Genomic DNA, 13,728 nt, shown 5'->3' with positions numbered 1-13,728 from the left:
TACCGATACTGGCGATTCACACCCAACATCGACACCCGGATGCAAGTCTCTTGAACAGCTGAATGATTCTGCTGGTCATCATTCTGCTTATTGATCGAGGTCGATTGTTGGAGCGCGGATCGGTCACGCCTATTTTCTACGCCTTTGCTCTATCTTGTTCTTCGACGTATCTTTTGGCGAATTCACGACTTTACGCATGGCTCGGGTAGCTCTTGATGGTTGGAATGTTGCACAATGGATAAACCTTCGGGTTTCGTCCTTTGAGCGACTACAATGCCTTCAGGAGACTTTCCTGAACGGCATGTCCGGTACTCCTATTTCTGGGTGTACCGAACCTGTGGGGCTATCACTGCTACTCGCACAGTAGCCTTACCTCGGAATGCCACATACCATGGTGTCGATAATACAAGATTCGCCCCTGGAGCTGAATTCGGGTCCACATCTCGCTATGGCTCACCTTTCCGTCGAAGCGGCTCAGCTCGATCCCCTAGCAGGCATTTCCTTCATCGTATCTTTCTTTGCTTTCATTTAATTTGCACGGACGTTTGCTCTGGTCTTTTTGAGTTTGCTCCTACCTGTCGGAGATAACTTCTGGGGAGGCAACAGGGGACGCGGTTCAGGAATTATGCTACTGGTAAAGCTAGTCTCGACACCATGTCGCGAATGGCAAGCCTGTTACGGATAGCAGTCCACGTTGGCAGAGGATCTTGGTACAGTGGCAGATGCAACAGTGGGAGTTACCGGCCTAAGTTAAGGTCAGCTCCGGTATCCTACTGTTCGGGTTGGTGGATGGAATCAGGCACTTCATTGGGCGAACAAGTTGACACAAGTTGCTGCAGCTTTCAAAAACACCATGGTGACGCGGCAACTGACATGGTACTCCCATCATGAAGTCCAAGGTTGGGAAATCGGGTATCAACGAAACTCCCCAGCAGCCGACAAGGGACACATGGTTGATGAGCCTACATTTTCAACCGTCGGGTTGAGCAGCCCTGGATTTCACGTACATCCACCCCTTCATTCATTTCTTGATCACACATTAGGTAGTCTACAAATTCAGTCTGTTTTATTTGGAAATTATCGTTCAACTTCAGAACGATGCGTCATGCCGTTCGTTCTTGGTAATCCGTAGCCTAGTTAGGTGAAGTAAGTTTAGCCCTGATATCATGAAGCCTACGCAGTTGTACAGGCTTTCAGTTGAATCATGAAACAAACTGATGCCTGGCTCATACACTAATCAAGTGATGGATCTGACCTAAAAGAGCAGACTGGTTATTGACATGCTGAAGGCACAGACTCGAATGGGTGTCCGAGGAACCGCCATCCAATGACAAGGTCGTTTGGATGGTCACATGTGTGGAATGCGTGCCTCGCAGCCTACAGGTCTCGTTATCTCGAGCGGTAACGAGGATGACAGGAGCTGGTTACATAGGAGGCCAATAGACATTTGAAAAACAGATAAGTTAGGATGTACAACGTTTCATGTATTCAGTCATCATCTCAGGAATAGTCTTCAGTTTCTGGTAGTAGATTTAACTGAATACCTCATGTAACGCAACACAGAAATATCTAAGGTAAGTACCATACTGAGCTTTAAGTTGATAGCCGTACCTTGCAGGAGGCGGAAAGTGTGTGTACATCATCACGGGTGTCGAAATCTGTAGTGTTACTCTGAGAGCCCAAGGAGCAGCTTGGGCACGCGATCGAACCCTTCTTCGGCCTATGCTGACGATTGGATCTCAAGTGATCATGCCTGTATGTCGACACCCACAAAACAAAGTCTAAACCGGACCAAAAGTCGATAGTGATCGACGAAACCAAGCATTAACCCCACATTTTCCTTGCTTGCAGCCAGTTCCAGATCCTCAATCTCACCTGCCCACCATCCTCCCTGCATGTCGTGAGCTTCGCGCACACTCGAGGTTTCCCTTTTAGGCTTGCAGCGGGACCCTTGTTCTTGTCTCTCTTTAGTTTCTTAAGTTAGTTGGTTCCTCTCTTACCATTTCTCTTCTTCATCCTTGCAAGACCTTTGACCGTCTCGCGCTTTTTACACCGAGACCTGAATGTCGTGCGTTGCAATGGCGGCATCGACTTCAGTAACCAAATCCACGACTACAAAATCAACGTCGACTTCCCAATCCAAGCTGTCGTCTTCCTCCGCTCCATCCACCATGACGCCCCCTTCTATTGACCTCTTATACCTCACGTTCAACTGTGCCAAGAATCTTCTCGATATTCCCGTCTTCGGCAGCCATTTGCAAACCGCCTTTCGTCAAAACGCAACTGGTTTACCAGAGGTTGTTGTTCTGTAAGCCGCAATCCTCTTCGTCTCTTCCGAAGGCGATCAGGTTACCAACGCCCTCGATACGCTGCTAGCTTCGACAGTCATGGGACTCGAGACACGATCAGCACAAGGTCTATATAGAGCACCGGGATATCTTGTACTGATTCATGTTCTGTTCGCAGCTCGCTACAGGAGGTGGCACCCTTGGCGTACTCCTTCATTGGTGGTTACTTCTTGAACCCATACCTCTCACGATACGAACAAGCCATCAATATCGCCGCTCAACATATTATTGATGATATATCGAGTAGAAATAGCGAGACTGTCAACACTACGCCCACCGCCCTCCCCTCGAAGCCATACACACTTGTGCGAGCCAAAAATGTTGGCTACACCGCCATAATGCTCTTCGCTCGCGAGCCTTCGAGGCTAAAGAATATTCAAGAGGCGGAAGTTGGGTTTGGGGCCGCTGAGATAGGGAACAAGGGCGCTGTCGGTCTACGCATGCTTTATGAAGCTGATGGTGGCTCATCTGAGCTGACTTTTGTCGCAACACATCTGGCGGCTATGGAATGGAACTTACCCCGGCGTAATGCCAACTGGGCTGCTATAATGCGTGGTATGGCTTTTGAAAACCCAGAAGTGGTTGTGAATAGCTACAAGACCTCTGTCACCCCATCTCCAGCCTCAACACCACCCGCCGAAGACGAGCCCGAGCGTACGCGCCTCCTCGATAATGAACACAACGAGCAACACTCACAACTTCAACAACAGTTGCACAACATCTCCGTTTTCAGGCCCTCATCATTCCTCTTTGTTGCCGGCGATCTAAATTATAGAATATCCACCACGTCCCCGCCCCCTTCCGCTACATTCCCCAGTCTAGATCCGGAGTCGGAGAACTACTATCCAGATTTTTTCCGTCTCGATCAGCTTACCCGTGAGCGTAACGCTGGCCGCACTTTACATGGGTTATCAGAGCACGAGGTGCGCTTCCCACCGACTTACAAGTACGATGTGTTACCACCACGACCTGGCACGCGAGAGCCCGAGCTTGACGTGCCCTGGAAATTTGCGGTTCATCGCTATCCAGGTTGGACAGATCGGATCCTATTTCTCGACGTACCTTCATGGCTCAAAAAAGGGAATAGCCAGGACCCCAAGTTCAACGTTCGTGCTTATGACTGTCTTCCAGTACTGCGTATGAGCGATCATCGTCCAGTGTTCCTACGTATCGACGTGCCCCTCATTTCACCGAGTGATATGGCCCCGCCGTCAGACCTGGACCGTGGTGTAAGCAAGGACCCTCGGGCCCGACTCCCTATGGAAATTGACCCAGAGGCCTGGGAGCGCCGGGCCGCCGCACGCCGTAAGGAGGTCATGGCAGGCTGGAGCATGTACCTCTGGAGTACTAAGCAGGGTGTCTGTATCCTAGCCACAGTACTCGCTTTTGGTGCAGGTGTGTACTGGCTGTACTGGCGGTTCTGAGCCACATTTTTACTGCATTGTTCTCTCTGGTCTCGGGGGATGTGAAAACATAATTGCAAGAAGACCTAGCAACTTCAAACACCCTAAGGCCCGGTGGGGTTGTCTTGTACTATGCTTGTGACACAAGACTGCGTGTCTGTCGCTATCCCCCGTTGCTCACTTTATTATTTGCTGGTTGATACAACTCATTTAGATAGTATATAGCAGCAGGCAAGCACTCAAACATCATGTATGCAAAAACGTAGTATTGTATTAGTTTCACTGCTTGCAAGCAAAGGCAAACAGCGTTAACAAATAAATTCATTGAACAGGAAATGAGGTATGTGCAAGATTATCCTTCACTGTCTCGCCACACATTTCACGGCCCCGAGAAACGAGTATCAGATGTGCGGGTAATATAAAGCTTCAGGTATAACTGCCTATACAACTCAGATGTCATGAGCTAAACCATTCGCTTGCACAAGGTAAAAAGACGTAAAAAGCAATGGAGTTAAACGAACATTGGATACCAAGGAGTAGTGTAGTATAGTATCTCCAATCTCCTCATCGAAGTCATTATTCGTAGTGAAACGCTGTTCTCCAGACATTGGTCATAAACGCTTAATAGAAATGCTGATTTAAGAACCGATGTTTCTGACGTTGAATCGTAATTCGTCATTGTGTGTATGTTCATTCTCAAGGGTCATTTGGGCACCTTGTATGCGCTTTTGCATATTTGGAGTAGAGTCTGACTGCCGAGTAATTCTCATGTATTAAATGGACGTTTGGCATGACGAGATACGTCGGCACCCATCTTCCGATCCAGGTGGGTGGCGGGTTCGGGTGATTAGAAGTCAGCGAAATATGGGTCATATTTCTCCGCCATCTCGCGGCCATAAGGCTCGCGAGATCCGTCGTCCTCGGGGTAGACGTCGAAACATTGTGCATCGCCCGGATATCGTATCGGGGGCTGGATGGGGCCCTTTTGTCGACGGTTGAAAATGTCATCCCAGTTGGTGTCATGGAAGAAAGGGTGGGCTTTCACACGTGCTGCACCGCCGCTTATATTACCAAGGCGCCGAGAACGATCGACGGTGCAGAAGGACCGTATTATATCCTTAGCTTCTTCTGATAAGGGGGGGTCTTGGGGAAAGACAACGGGCTTTTCTAGTATCCTGCGGAGAAATAGTCAACTTGCCATTCTTACACATCTGTCGAACAATTACCCACTGCTTGTAGATCTCGATGGGGTTCTGGTGCCAGAAAGGAGGATACCCCGTCAAGAATTCATATATTAGAATGCCCAGTGCCCACCAGTCAACTGCGCCTGTGTGACCTTTGTTTTGGATGACCTCGGGGGCGAGATACTCAGGTGTCCCGCACAAGGTGTATGTCTCGACAGGGCGGTTATCTTCACGGTAGCCAAGTCGCTTGGCAAAGCCAAAATCAACAAGCTTGATGTGGCCCTCTTGATCCAGAAGCAGGTTTTCAGGTTTAAGGTCTCGATAGGCAATACCTCCTTGCTGCTCATGCAAGTACTCCAGAACAAGAACAATCTCGGCGGCGTAGAAGCGTGCGACAGATTCTTCGAAGCGTCGTAACTTTCTAAGATATGTGAACAACTCTCCCCCAGGAACGTAGTCGAGCAGCATGTAGAGCGAATCTTGGTCGGAAAAGGAGGCGATTAGGTTTGTGATGAAAGGATGACCTGCAACATCAGCGAGAATAGCGCGTTCGTGTCGGACATGATCGACTTGTTTGAGACGGATGACTTCTGGTTTCCGTAGGATCTTGAGGGCGTAGACTTCGGGGTTGAGTTGATGGTCAAGGGGGATATGCGCAGTTGCGGCGGGACGGACGAGGCAGACCCGAGCAAATGTTCCTTTTTCAGGGGGTCAGAAGCGGAAGGCCATAAGTCTACAAGACATGGACATACCTGTCCCTAGTGTGCGAACTCGTCTGAAGTCGCGAAGATTGAATTTGCGGGTTTGTGGTAATGGACTTGGGGTGGGAGATGTTGGTCCACTCGGAGCATCTTGGGCATGTGAGTGAGAGTTTGCGGAATGCGAGGGCGCAGGGATTCCCGATGACGATGGTAGGCCACCAGCATGTGAGGGCGCAACGGTCGCAGCCATGACTTTATCGTCCTGAAGTCCTGTGATAGAATCGCGGCAACAGAGAGGTGAAGAGATTGGCGAGGGGGCGAAGTCGATGGGAATCGATTATTGACTGGGGTTGAGGCGCGAGCCCATAACAACCCGGGACCAACACTGCCAGAAAACCGGTCGATATGGCGAGTAAATTGGAGACAATTCGAAAAGCGAGGGGGTCTCTAGCATACGCTGAGTTGTTTGCCGTTGTCGCCCGTGGTTGTGCTTTTGTCACGCGGTCAGTTGGGGGGTTCTAGAGCAAGTTTGGCTCGGTTCTCCTGACGATGCGGAGACGATGGACAACGGAGGGATGCGGCGTCCTAAAGTCCAGCCCGTTATTCCAAGTGGCAACCTCAAGAACAGAGATTCAGATTGAGCGCAAAGCTTCGATCAAGAAATGGGTTAAGATTATTGGCAGAAGCTTTAGAATTAAAAGTGAGGCTGAGGAAGAGGTGAGGCTTTGAGGCGGATGGAAAGAGAAACGATGAAAAGACGGCGGAAGGTGGGCGATGCACGAGCGAGATAGTGATGAAGATGGAGGCAAAATGAGAGGCTAAAAAATGAACGGCCTTGACGTGATGTTTATGTGCCTTGCCTAGTCTGTGAGCTAGACTACTATAGTAAACAGCCAATGCAGCGTGAGTGCCTCTTCAGGATACGACGAGGGCGTCCCCATGAAACGGTGAGTGAACGAGCGCCATCGGATGTCATGGATATGGTCGGCTGGGGGCCGAAGAAGGACCAACGACATGTCACGAGTATCTGAAAGAAGGCCGCCGCATGTGGTGAATAAAAGAGGCCATACAGACTTCAGAACTCATGGCGGACATTCCATTGGTATTTCTTCCTGAATTGGTGATCTTTTGCCTGTTTCCAAGGCGCCATCTCTATGAAGCAAAACTCCAGGTGCACTTGAAAGTACATTGTCATTTGTCTGGGCTTCAGCCTCCTATCAACTGCGATCTATACTGTAGATACAGCGGAGGCTCCCACTTAAAGTGGACTCGGCAGCGGGGGTCCAGAATCTATTATGACGCAAAATGTGGGTGACGGGGATCTTGAGAGGTCACCCAGAGATACCCCTTTTGGTGATCGACAAGTTGTCAGTGGTGGTGTCGAGCTTATGACCTCTGCTATTTGACGTAAAGGAGGGTTATATTGCATAATCGGAGACGAATACACTCTCACTCGTTCCCCTTATCTCTTCCAGTCACAACCTCACTCTTAAATGCTGGTATGATTCAGGATCAAAGCTGGGGAGTGTAACCCAGACACTTCAATTATCTCCAACAACCAACCACCTGTTCCATGTCGGCCGAATACCTACAATTACCACAAAAACCTAGATCGAAATCCACTTGCGTCATCTGCCGCCGGCTCTTGCTTCCAATCTGCCGGATCCTAGAATGAGATCCTTGAATTTGGAATGTCACTTCAAGACATGCCATCCCCACGCTTTCAATCCCTCCGTTTCATTCCATGCAGTCCATCCTGTGTCCTGATCAAGCGACCCAACGACTGCTTTCTGCGTTCTTCCAGAGATTACAGACTATCCATGTACGTCAGATCTCAGACCGCGGGAAATAACGGGCTGCTCTGGGTATGTCGGCAGTATCGCCAAGCACTTATCCGTACCGCCATGCAGCACTTGAGTCTTTGAGCAGGAAGTGCAAAGATAGCGCTTAAATTCAATGCTGGCTAGGCTGGCTCCAATGACGGCAGTTGGATGTCTTTACCTATAACCAGTAGCCTAAGTCGGCAACGACACTACCAAAGCCGGTTGGGAAACCCGTTTTCTGTCAGATGGCAGCAGAACCATGGTATATTTAAGCTTTCGGGCCTGGGGATGGCCTCAATCATACTAGACCTAGCTTCGCACAACTCTCAAGGTTTGTCCTTTGCCTACCTGGTCACTAGTGGCACAGCATGTCTCGACGTTCACATTTGGCAGTTTGCTGCTAGCCGACTAGCGTTGTAAAGAGTAAACTGTCTAAGGCTGAGAACTTTGCCATTCAGACTCGACGGTGCGATCTACGTAACTTCCTTTATATTCGTTCTCACTTGTCTGTCAGATTCAGCTGTGGCCAACTAAGTCTGTTGGAGAACCCTGACCAGATTCTATTACAGGGCATATGTTACTTTGACGATCCTAAGACCTAGTGATGAATCTGCACTCGCCAATACATTCTGGCTTTGATTATTACTTTCAAGGCAACCTAAGTCGAGCCATGCATTATGAATTCTTTCGGGTGTGACTAGATTACCATACTAGGGGAAATAGTTTATCAATAGATGCCAATATACATAGTATTGTACTTGGGTATTATAGTAAATGCGATGCTTCTGCGGCTACGTTGTTCGGTATATCTTTTGTCTGGGAACTGTCTCTACAACTGTTGTTCATTGTTTCCGTGCATAGTGCCTTTGTCATGTTGAAATATCGCTATTCACCGGTTCATCTCAAAGAGAACAATGCAAATAATCCATGCTAAGTCCGTAATGTTTGTGTTCACGAACACGATGTAAAAACATTCCGTGATAAGATTACATCCCTTTGTTGTATGTTTTCTGCGTATCTTCTAGAGTCCATGGGTAAATATTTAAATTAACCAAACTCGCCTTCAGGCTATCTATAGCCATGGAAAATTGGCAGCAAACCTACCGACTGTAACGATAATTCTGTTTGACAATTTCTTCTGTTCTCGCTATTCTTCATCCCCTCCCATGCTGTCATGCATTTCTTTAAGCTTCTTCTTTGCTGTCACTTTAGCACAACCAGTGCGAGCAATTCTCTACAGCCTCGTCCAGTAGAACTTCAAGGGGATGGGGGGCCGCGTTATTCATCGAGGCACCCTAATCATGCAGCCTCGGAGTATGGGAAATCCATCGCCTTCTCAGCAGCCATATCTAGTGACAGTGACAGCTTTCCAGCACAAAGAAGCCTTGGGACACTGACAGTGCTCAACACCAACCAGTCGAGTCGCTATAATGTTGGGCCTAAATATGGCAGAGCTTCTTAATTCGGTCCACCTTGTGTTTAACTATGTTGAAGGTATCTAGAGTGTAAGATGGTTTGGATAAATATAGAACCTAGAGCTTACCTTAACATGAATGGATCCGAGAGTAATAATTTACTATATTTAAATATGAAGATATAGGGTAAGTAGGTACCCTTTCCCATTCTGTCGCCTGAGCCACAGCTTAAGCCACGCTATTCTTTAATACCTTAAACTAAGCTCCCATGGACAACTTAACCCGGGAGCCCTAGGGAGCCCCTAGTAGCGGCTCTTGGGCGAGGAATGCCCTGAGGTTCCCTGGCCAGTAGCTGATGGCCCATCTCCCGTATCTGGAGACTTGACGCAGCTCGACCCCATCCATCTCCACTGACCTCAGGTTTCCTCTCCATAACTTAAGCTGTCTTCATCCTTCGTTCAGCCCCGATACTGAAATCCTACCGTCTATTCTGTACTATCGCATATCTAGTCTCTTATACTCGGCCAGATAATCGCGAACGGCCTCGCTTTCCCACACTCTTCCTGTGACTCCTACTCCCAGCCTTTATTCTTCCAGCTCAGCCGCATACTCCCTGTGTCCAACCGCATCCCCCTCGTCATGCGCCGCTGACCGAAATCATGTTCTCAAACTTGACCAACATTGTCCAGAAAGCACAGCAGCTTATTGATCCTACCCAGGGACTCAATCTGTCCAGTTCCGACCGCAATCCTTCCAAGTCGTCCCTATTCCAAAGTCAATTCCGCCTCCCTGCCTCCCAGACACCCCTCTACGAGATCAACGCTGAGCTTACTATTCCACCTTCCAACGCGACACACGGCGATAAGGATCAAGATAGAGGATGGCATTATGCTGGAAAACTGCATCTGTCAGAACACTTTATGTGCTTTTCAACAACTCCTACTAGCTTTGTCCAATCCGCCAGTACTTCCACGTCAACCGCTTTCACTGGCCAGACACATGGCGGAGGCCCCAGCGGCAACGGCTTCACATTTCCATTATGTGCTATACGAAGAGTTGAGCGCCTGAATAGCCAGAACTTTCAGGTATGATCCATACTGGTGAGACGCTCATGCGTATTACTTAAGCTGACCTCGCCATGTTCCAGTTCGCACTAGCTCTGACCACCTGGAATGGTCTTCTCGCCGACACTCCTAAAGACAAGGACTCGAAGGACAAAAAGGACTTAAGAGAGCAACGTATTACAATACATCTTGCCGGGACCAGGCAGTCTTGCGAGCGTTTTTGTGATGGCCTCAAAAAAGGCCTAAGGGCAGGAGTTGGTAATGTAGCCAAGCTGCGACGAGTCGCTGCTGAGTGCTATTCTGAGCATCTCCTCAGAACCGAGGATAGGAAAAATGCCTCCCCACCAGACGCCGGCCTAGGAATGCTCTTCCGATACCCTGGCGACCCAAAGAAGCTACGGGACAGGGCGAAAATGCGCCTCTGGGCTGAGTATCTACGTGACAATGGTCGAAACTTTACCCTGATCCGCCAACCAACTTTCCACAAGCTCATTCGCGTTGGTCTGCCAAACCGGCTCAGAGGCGAGATTTGGGAACTCACATCTGGCTCGATTTATTTACGCCTGGAAAATCCAGCACTCTATACTGATACCCTGGCAAAGTTTGAAGGCCAAGAGTCGCTTGCTATCGATGAGATCGAAAAGGACCTCAACCGAAGTCTTCCAGAGTATCCAGGCTTCCAAAGCGAGGATGGAATCAACCGCCTACGTCGGGTATTAACTGCTTACAGTTGGGTCAATACCGAGGTCGGATATTGCCAAGCCATGAATATTGTCGTGGCCGCATTATTGATTTACATGTCTGAAGCCCAGGCTTTCTTTCTCCTCTCAGCACTTTGCGACAGACTAGTTCCCGGGTATTACTCCACGACTATGTATGGAACCCTTCTTGATCAGAAGGTATTTGAGTCCTTGGTGGAGAGGACAATGCCCATCCTCTGGGATCATCTTGTCAAAAGCGACGTGCAGTTGTCTGTCGTCTCGCTCCCTTGGTTTCTGTCACTTTACATCAACTCGATGCCCCTTGTCTTTGCCTTCCGTGTTCTGGACGTTTTCTTCGTCGAAGGGCCAAAGGTACTGTTTCAGGTAGGGTTGGCAATCTTGCGCATCAATGGCGAGGAGTTGCTTGATGCGGCGGATGACGGGGCTTTCATTTCAGTTCTGAAGGCCTACTTCTCCCGCTTGGATGAGTCGGCTCACCCCAAGTCTGAAAATCCAAAGTTGCGTGCCGTGACACGATTCCAGGAACTGATGGTCGTGGCCTTCAAGGAGTTCGCAGGAATAACTCACAGCAGTATCACCGAGCTGCGTTTGAAGAATAAGGACGCCGTCCTCAATAATATTGAGAACTTTGCTAAGAGGACCGCTATTCGCAATCTGGGTCCCGAAAGCAAATTGTTAAGTACTGATGAGCTTGGTTCATTATACGATCGGTTCTACAATATCCTATACGAACGTCAGCAGAGGGACCATATGATTCAACAAGAGAAATTGCGGCGAGCGAGGTCAAGTAGGATGCGGGCATCTGAGATTTTCGCAACTCATCACGACGAAGTTGAAAAGGGACGCGTTGGATTAGGCCCAAGTACAAGCCTCATGGACTACGATGCATTCCGCGAATTTCTTGCAAGCATGTCAAAATGGGCTATATCGGATTCACCAGGTGCCACAAAGTATAGCAATTATGACGACCGTCAAAATATGTTTCACAGCGCCAGGCGGCCATCCGAACTAATGTCACCCTGGGGTGGAGGACCGGAGCCTGCTGATCACGAATTTTTGCAACGTTTATTCAAGAGGTGGGATGTGGATGGCAGCTCTGCCTTGACTCTTCAGAACGTTGTTACAGGTCTAGCGCAGATCAAAGGGAAACGTGACATTATGGGCACTATTACATACTTCTTCGAGTTATATGACGACGATAAGGACGGCAAGGTTGACCGTGAAGGTATCCTACGGATCTCAGAAGCTTTGTTGTTTCTGTCTCGTCGGGGTCTAGAGGGCACATTGAGTCCTGGAGCCTCCAGTGTCCTTGAAAGTGATTCAGCAAGCGGACAGGAATCACAAGCTAGCTTACCGCCTGGTATATCGACTAATGAGAGGTTCCTGGGAAGTGTGAGTGCTTTTATAAGGCGGTGTTTCGAGTACGCCGATCCAGCTAGCGGGCATAATGACACGGCCTTGGCAAAACCAGATGATGAAGACTCGAGAAATGCGTTTGCTATAGGTGATGAGGATGAGGATGAGGAAGATGAAGAAGATCTTTTGGGCCCCGAATCTCCAACCGGAACCCCGACAAAGGCTAAGAAACCCAGCCTCTCATCGGAGAGTTCTCTCAGCACTGCTGACAACCACGATGCGGCCTCACGACGCAGGGTCTCGAAAGCCAAATCTGAGGCAGCAAATGCGGCGCTAGATCCTGCGCATCCTCTGCACCTTACATTACCAACCTTCCGCATGGTTGTTCTCGCGGATGAGTTACTAGAACAATTCTTTGAGTCGTCTTTCCCAGCTTCTTTCCACATCATCGAGGGGCTACCCAACACAACATCGTCAGCATCATCTCTTACAACATTCTCCAGTCTTGGATTTGGAGCTAGGCCTCCTATCCCCCCACCTGTCGGCCCTCCAGGAGCAGGCCGTGGCTTACGTGGCGTGCTCGATAACATCGTCACGGACGGAATGCGTGTCGCCACTGAGGTCAGAAGACGGATGGAGGAGGCTCAAAAGGAACTCGAGAAGAACGCTCTGCCCGGACAGCGACCTGAAGAAGAAGAAGAAGATGACGATGATCTCGGAGTTGAAGTCGGCGTGAGAAAGGGACCTTCAGGTAGCAGCACCGACATCGAACGACGATCCGTGAGGAGCTCGGACCGGGATTTATTAGATGGGGCAGATGCAGAGGCTGGCGCGTTAAGCAAACCTCAAGAACAGAGTTTACTCGATGTGAACCCCAACGAAGGCAGGCCCCGTGCTGGTACCGCGACTTCGACGGGGTCGACTGGAGGATCGGCAGTGGTAGAGTTTGAAGGATAGAGCTGTGATGTTAGTGTCACGAAATGGCATTGTAAACAACGAAATGAAATGTTCATGGTTGTCAACCATGTCCACATCGTGTAGAGCTTTTGTTTTGTTTTTTTGAGCAGGTGAATGACTGTAACCGAACTATTGGGAGGGCGGATTGGCGTAACCTGCACAGGAGCGTCAGTATGGGATGGTAGAGGGCAACGCTTCATCAAAGTTTTCAGATGTAGCTTGACGAGAAGTCTTCGATATTTGTATCTACGAGCACGGGTATTCCTGACTACTGGGAATATGAAATTTATAGTAAGGAGCTTGTTGACCAGGCACTATGCATCTGCTGAGAGGTAAGAGAATGTGACCTTCGTGCAATAAGCTTCGACTTGAAATTCTCTAGATGTTCCAAGTAACTATATGTCTCGCTTAAAAGGAAATTTGTTCAACAGGGTTTTCTTGTTTGGCATAACCCGTCACTTTCGATACTTAGTGGATAAGCGGTGGATAGGAATGAAGGAAGAGTTTAGCAACTGACTAACATATTAAAGCTGCTTTGTGGAAGTGAATCAACAGATTGTTGGCATGGCATTGGGTCTTGATATCAAAATTACTCTTCGACATATAAGGGTAACACATATAGTGTCATATGAGAAGGCCAAATCGACTTTAGATGAGGGATATTGATGTCGATCATTGATATCTGTAAAATACCTAGATATGTACTGACTTGGAATTACCTTACCTGTAAAAGAATGATGCTTAAAAAACTTAGA

General features: G+C 48.8%; 3 protein-coding genes across 3 annotated transcripts; 2 read left to right on the top strand and 1 right to left on the bottom strand.

Annotated features, from left to right (window-relative positions):
* Positions 1 to 2,171: 2,171 nt before the first annotated feature.
* Positions 2,172 to 4,017, top strand: FOBCDRAFT_136720 (Endonuclease/exonuclease/phosphatase; the record flags this gene model as incomplete). Its single annotated transcript, XM_031186019.3, has 3 exons — positions 2,172 to 2,308; positions 2,467 to 3,745; positions 3,970 to 4,017. The coding sequence occupies 3 exons, from the start codon at positions 2,172 to 2,174 to the stop codon at positions 4,015 to 4,017; spliced, it is 1,464 nt and encodes a 487-aa protein (XP_031037154.3).
* A 343-nt stretch (positions 4,018 to 4,360) lies between these two features.
* FOBCDRAFT_43327 (kinase-like domain-containing protein) lies at positions 4,361 to 6,035 on the bottom strand. Its single transcript, XM_059612193.1, has 3 exons — positions 5,688 to 6,035; positions 4,982 to 5,633; positions 4,361 to 4,926 (listed from the first exon to the last, which is right to left on the bottom strand). The coding sequence occupies exons 1-3, from the start codon at positions 5,884 to 5,886 to the stop codon at positions 4,599 to 4,601; spliced, it is 1,179 nt and encodes a 392-aa protein (XP_059465172.1). The 5' UTR covers positions 5,887 to 6,035; the 3' UTR covers positions 4,361 to 4,598.
* A 3,133-nt stretch (positions 6,036 to 9,168) lies between these two features.
* FOBCDRAFT_226576 (rab-GTPase-TBC domain-containing protein) lies at positions 9,169 to 13,305 on the top strand. Its single transcript, XM_031186026.3, has 2 exons — positions 9,169 to 9,959; positions 10,022 to 13,305. The coding sequence occupies exons 1-2, from the start codon at positions 9,534 to 9,536 to the stop codon at positions 12,971 to 12,973; spliced, it is 3,378 nt and encodes a 1,125-aa protein (XP_031037161.2). The 5' UTR covers positions 9,169 to 9,533; the 3' UTR covers positions 12,974 to 13,305.
* Positions 13,306 to 13,728: the final 423 nt, after the last annotated feature.

This window comes from Fusarium oxysporum, chromosome VI, assembly GCF_013085055.1.
Source record: "Fusarium oxysporum Fo47 chromosome VI, complete sequence".
Taxonomy (NCBI): Eukaryota; Fungi; Ascomycota; class Sordariomycetes; order Hypocreales; family Nectriaceae; genus Fusarium; species Fusarium oxysporum.
Note: the sequence above shows the minus strand (reverse complement) of the source record. Positions and strands in the feature narration are given on the sequence as shown.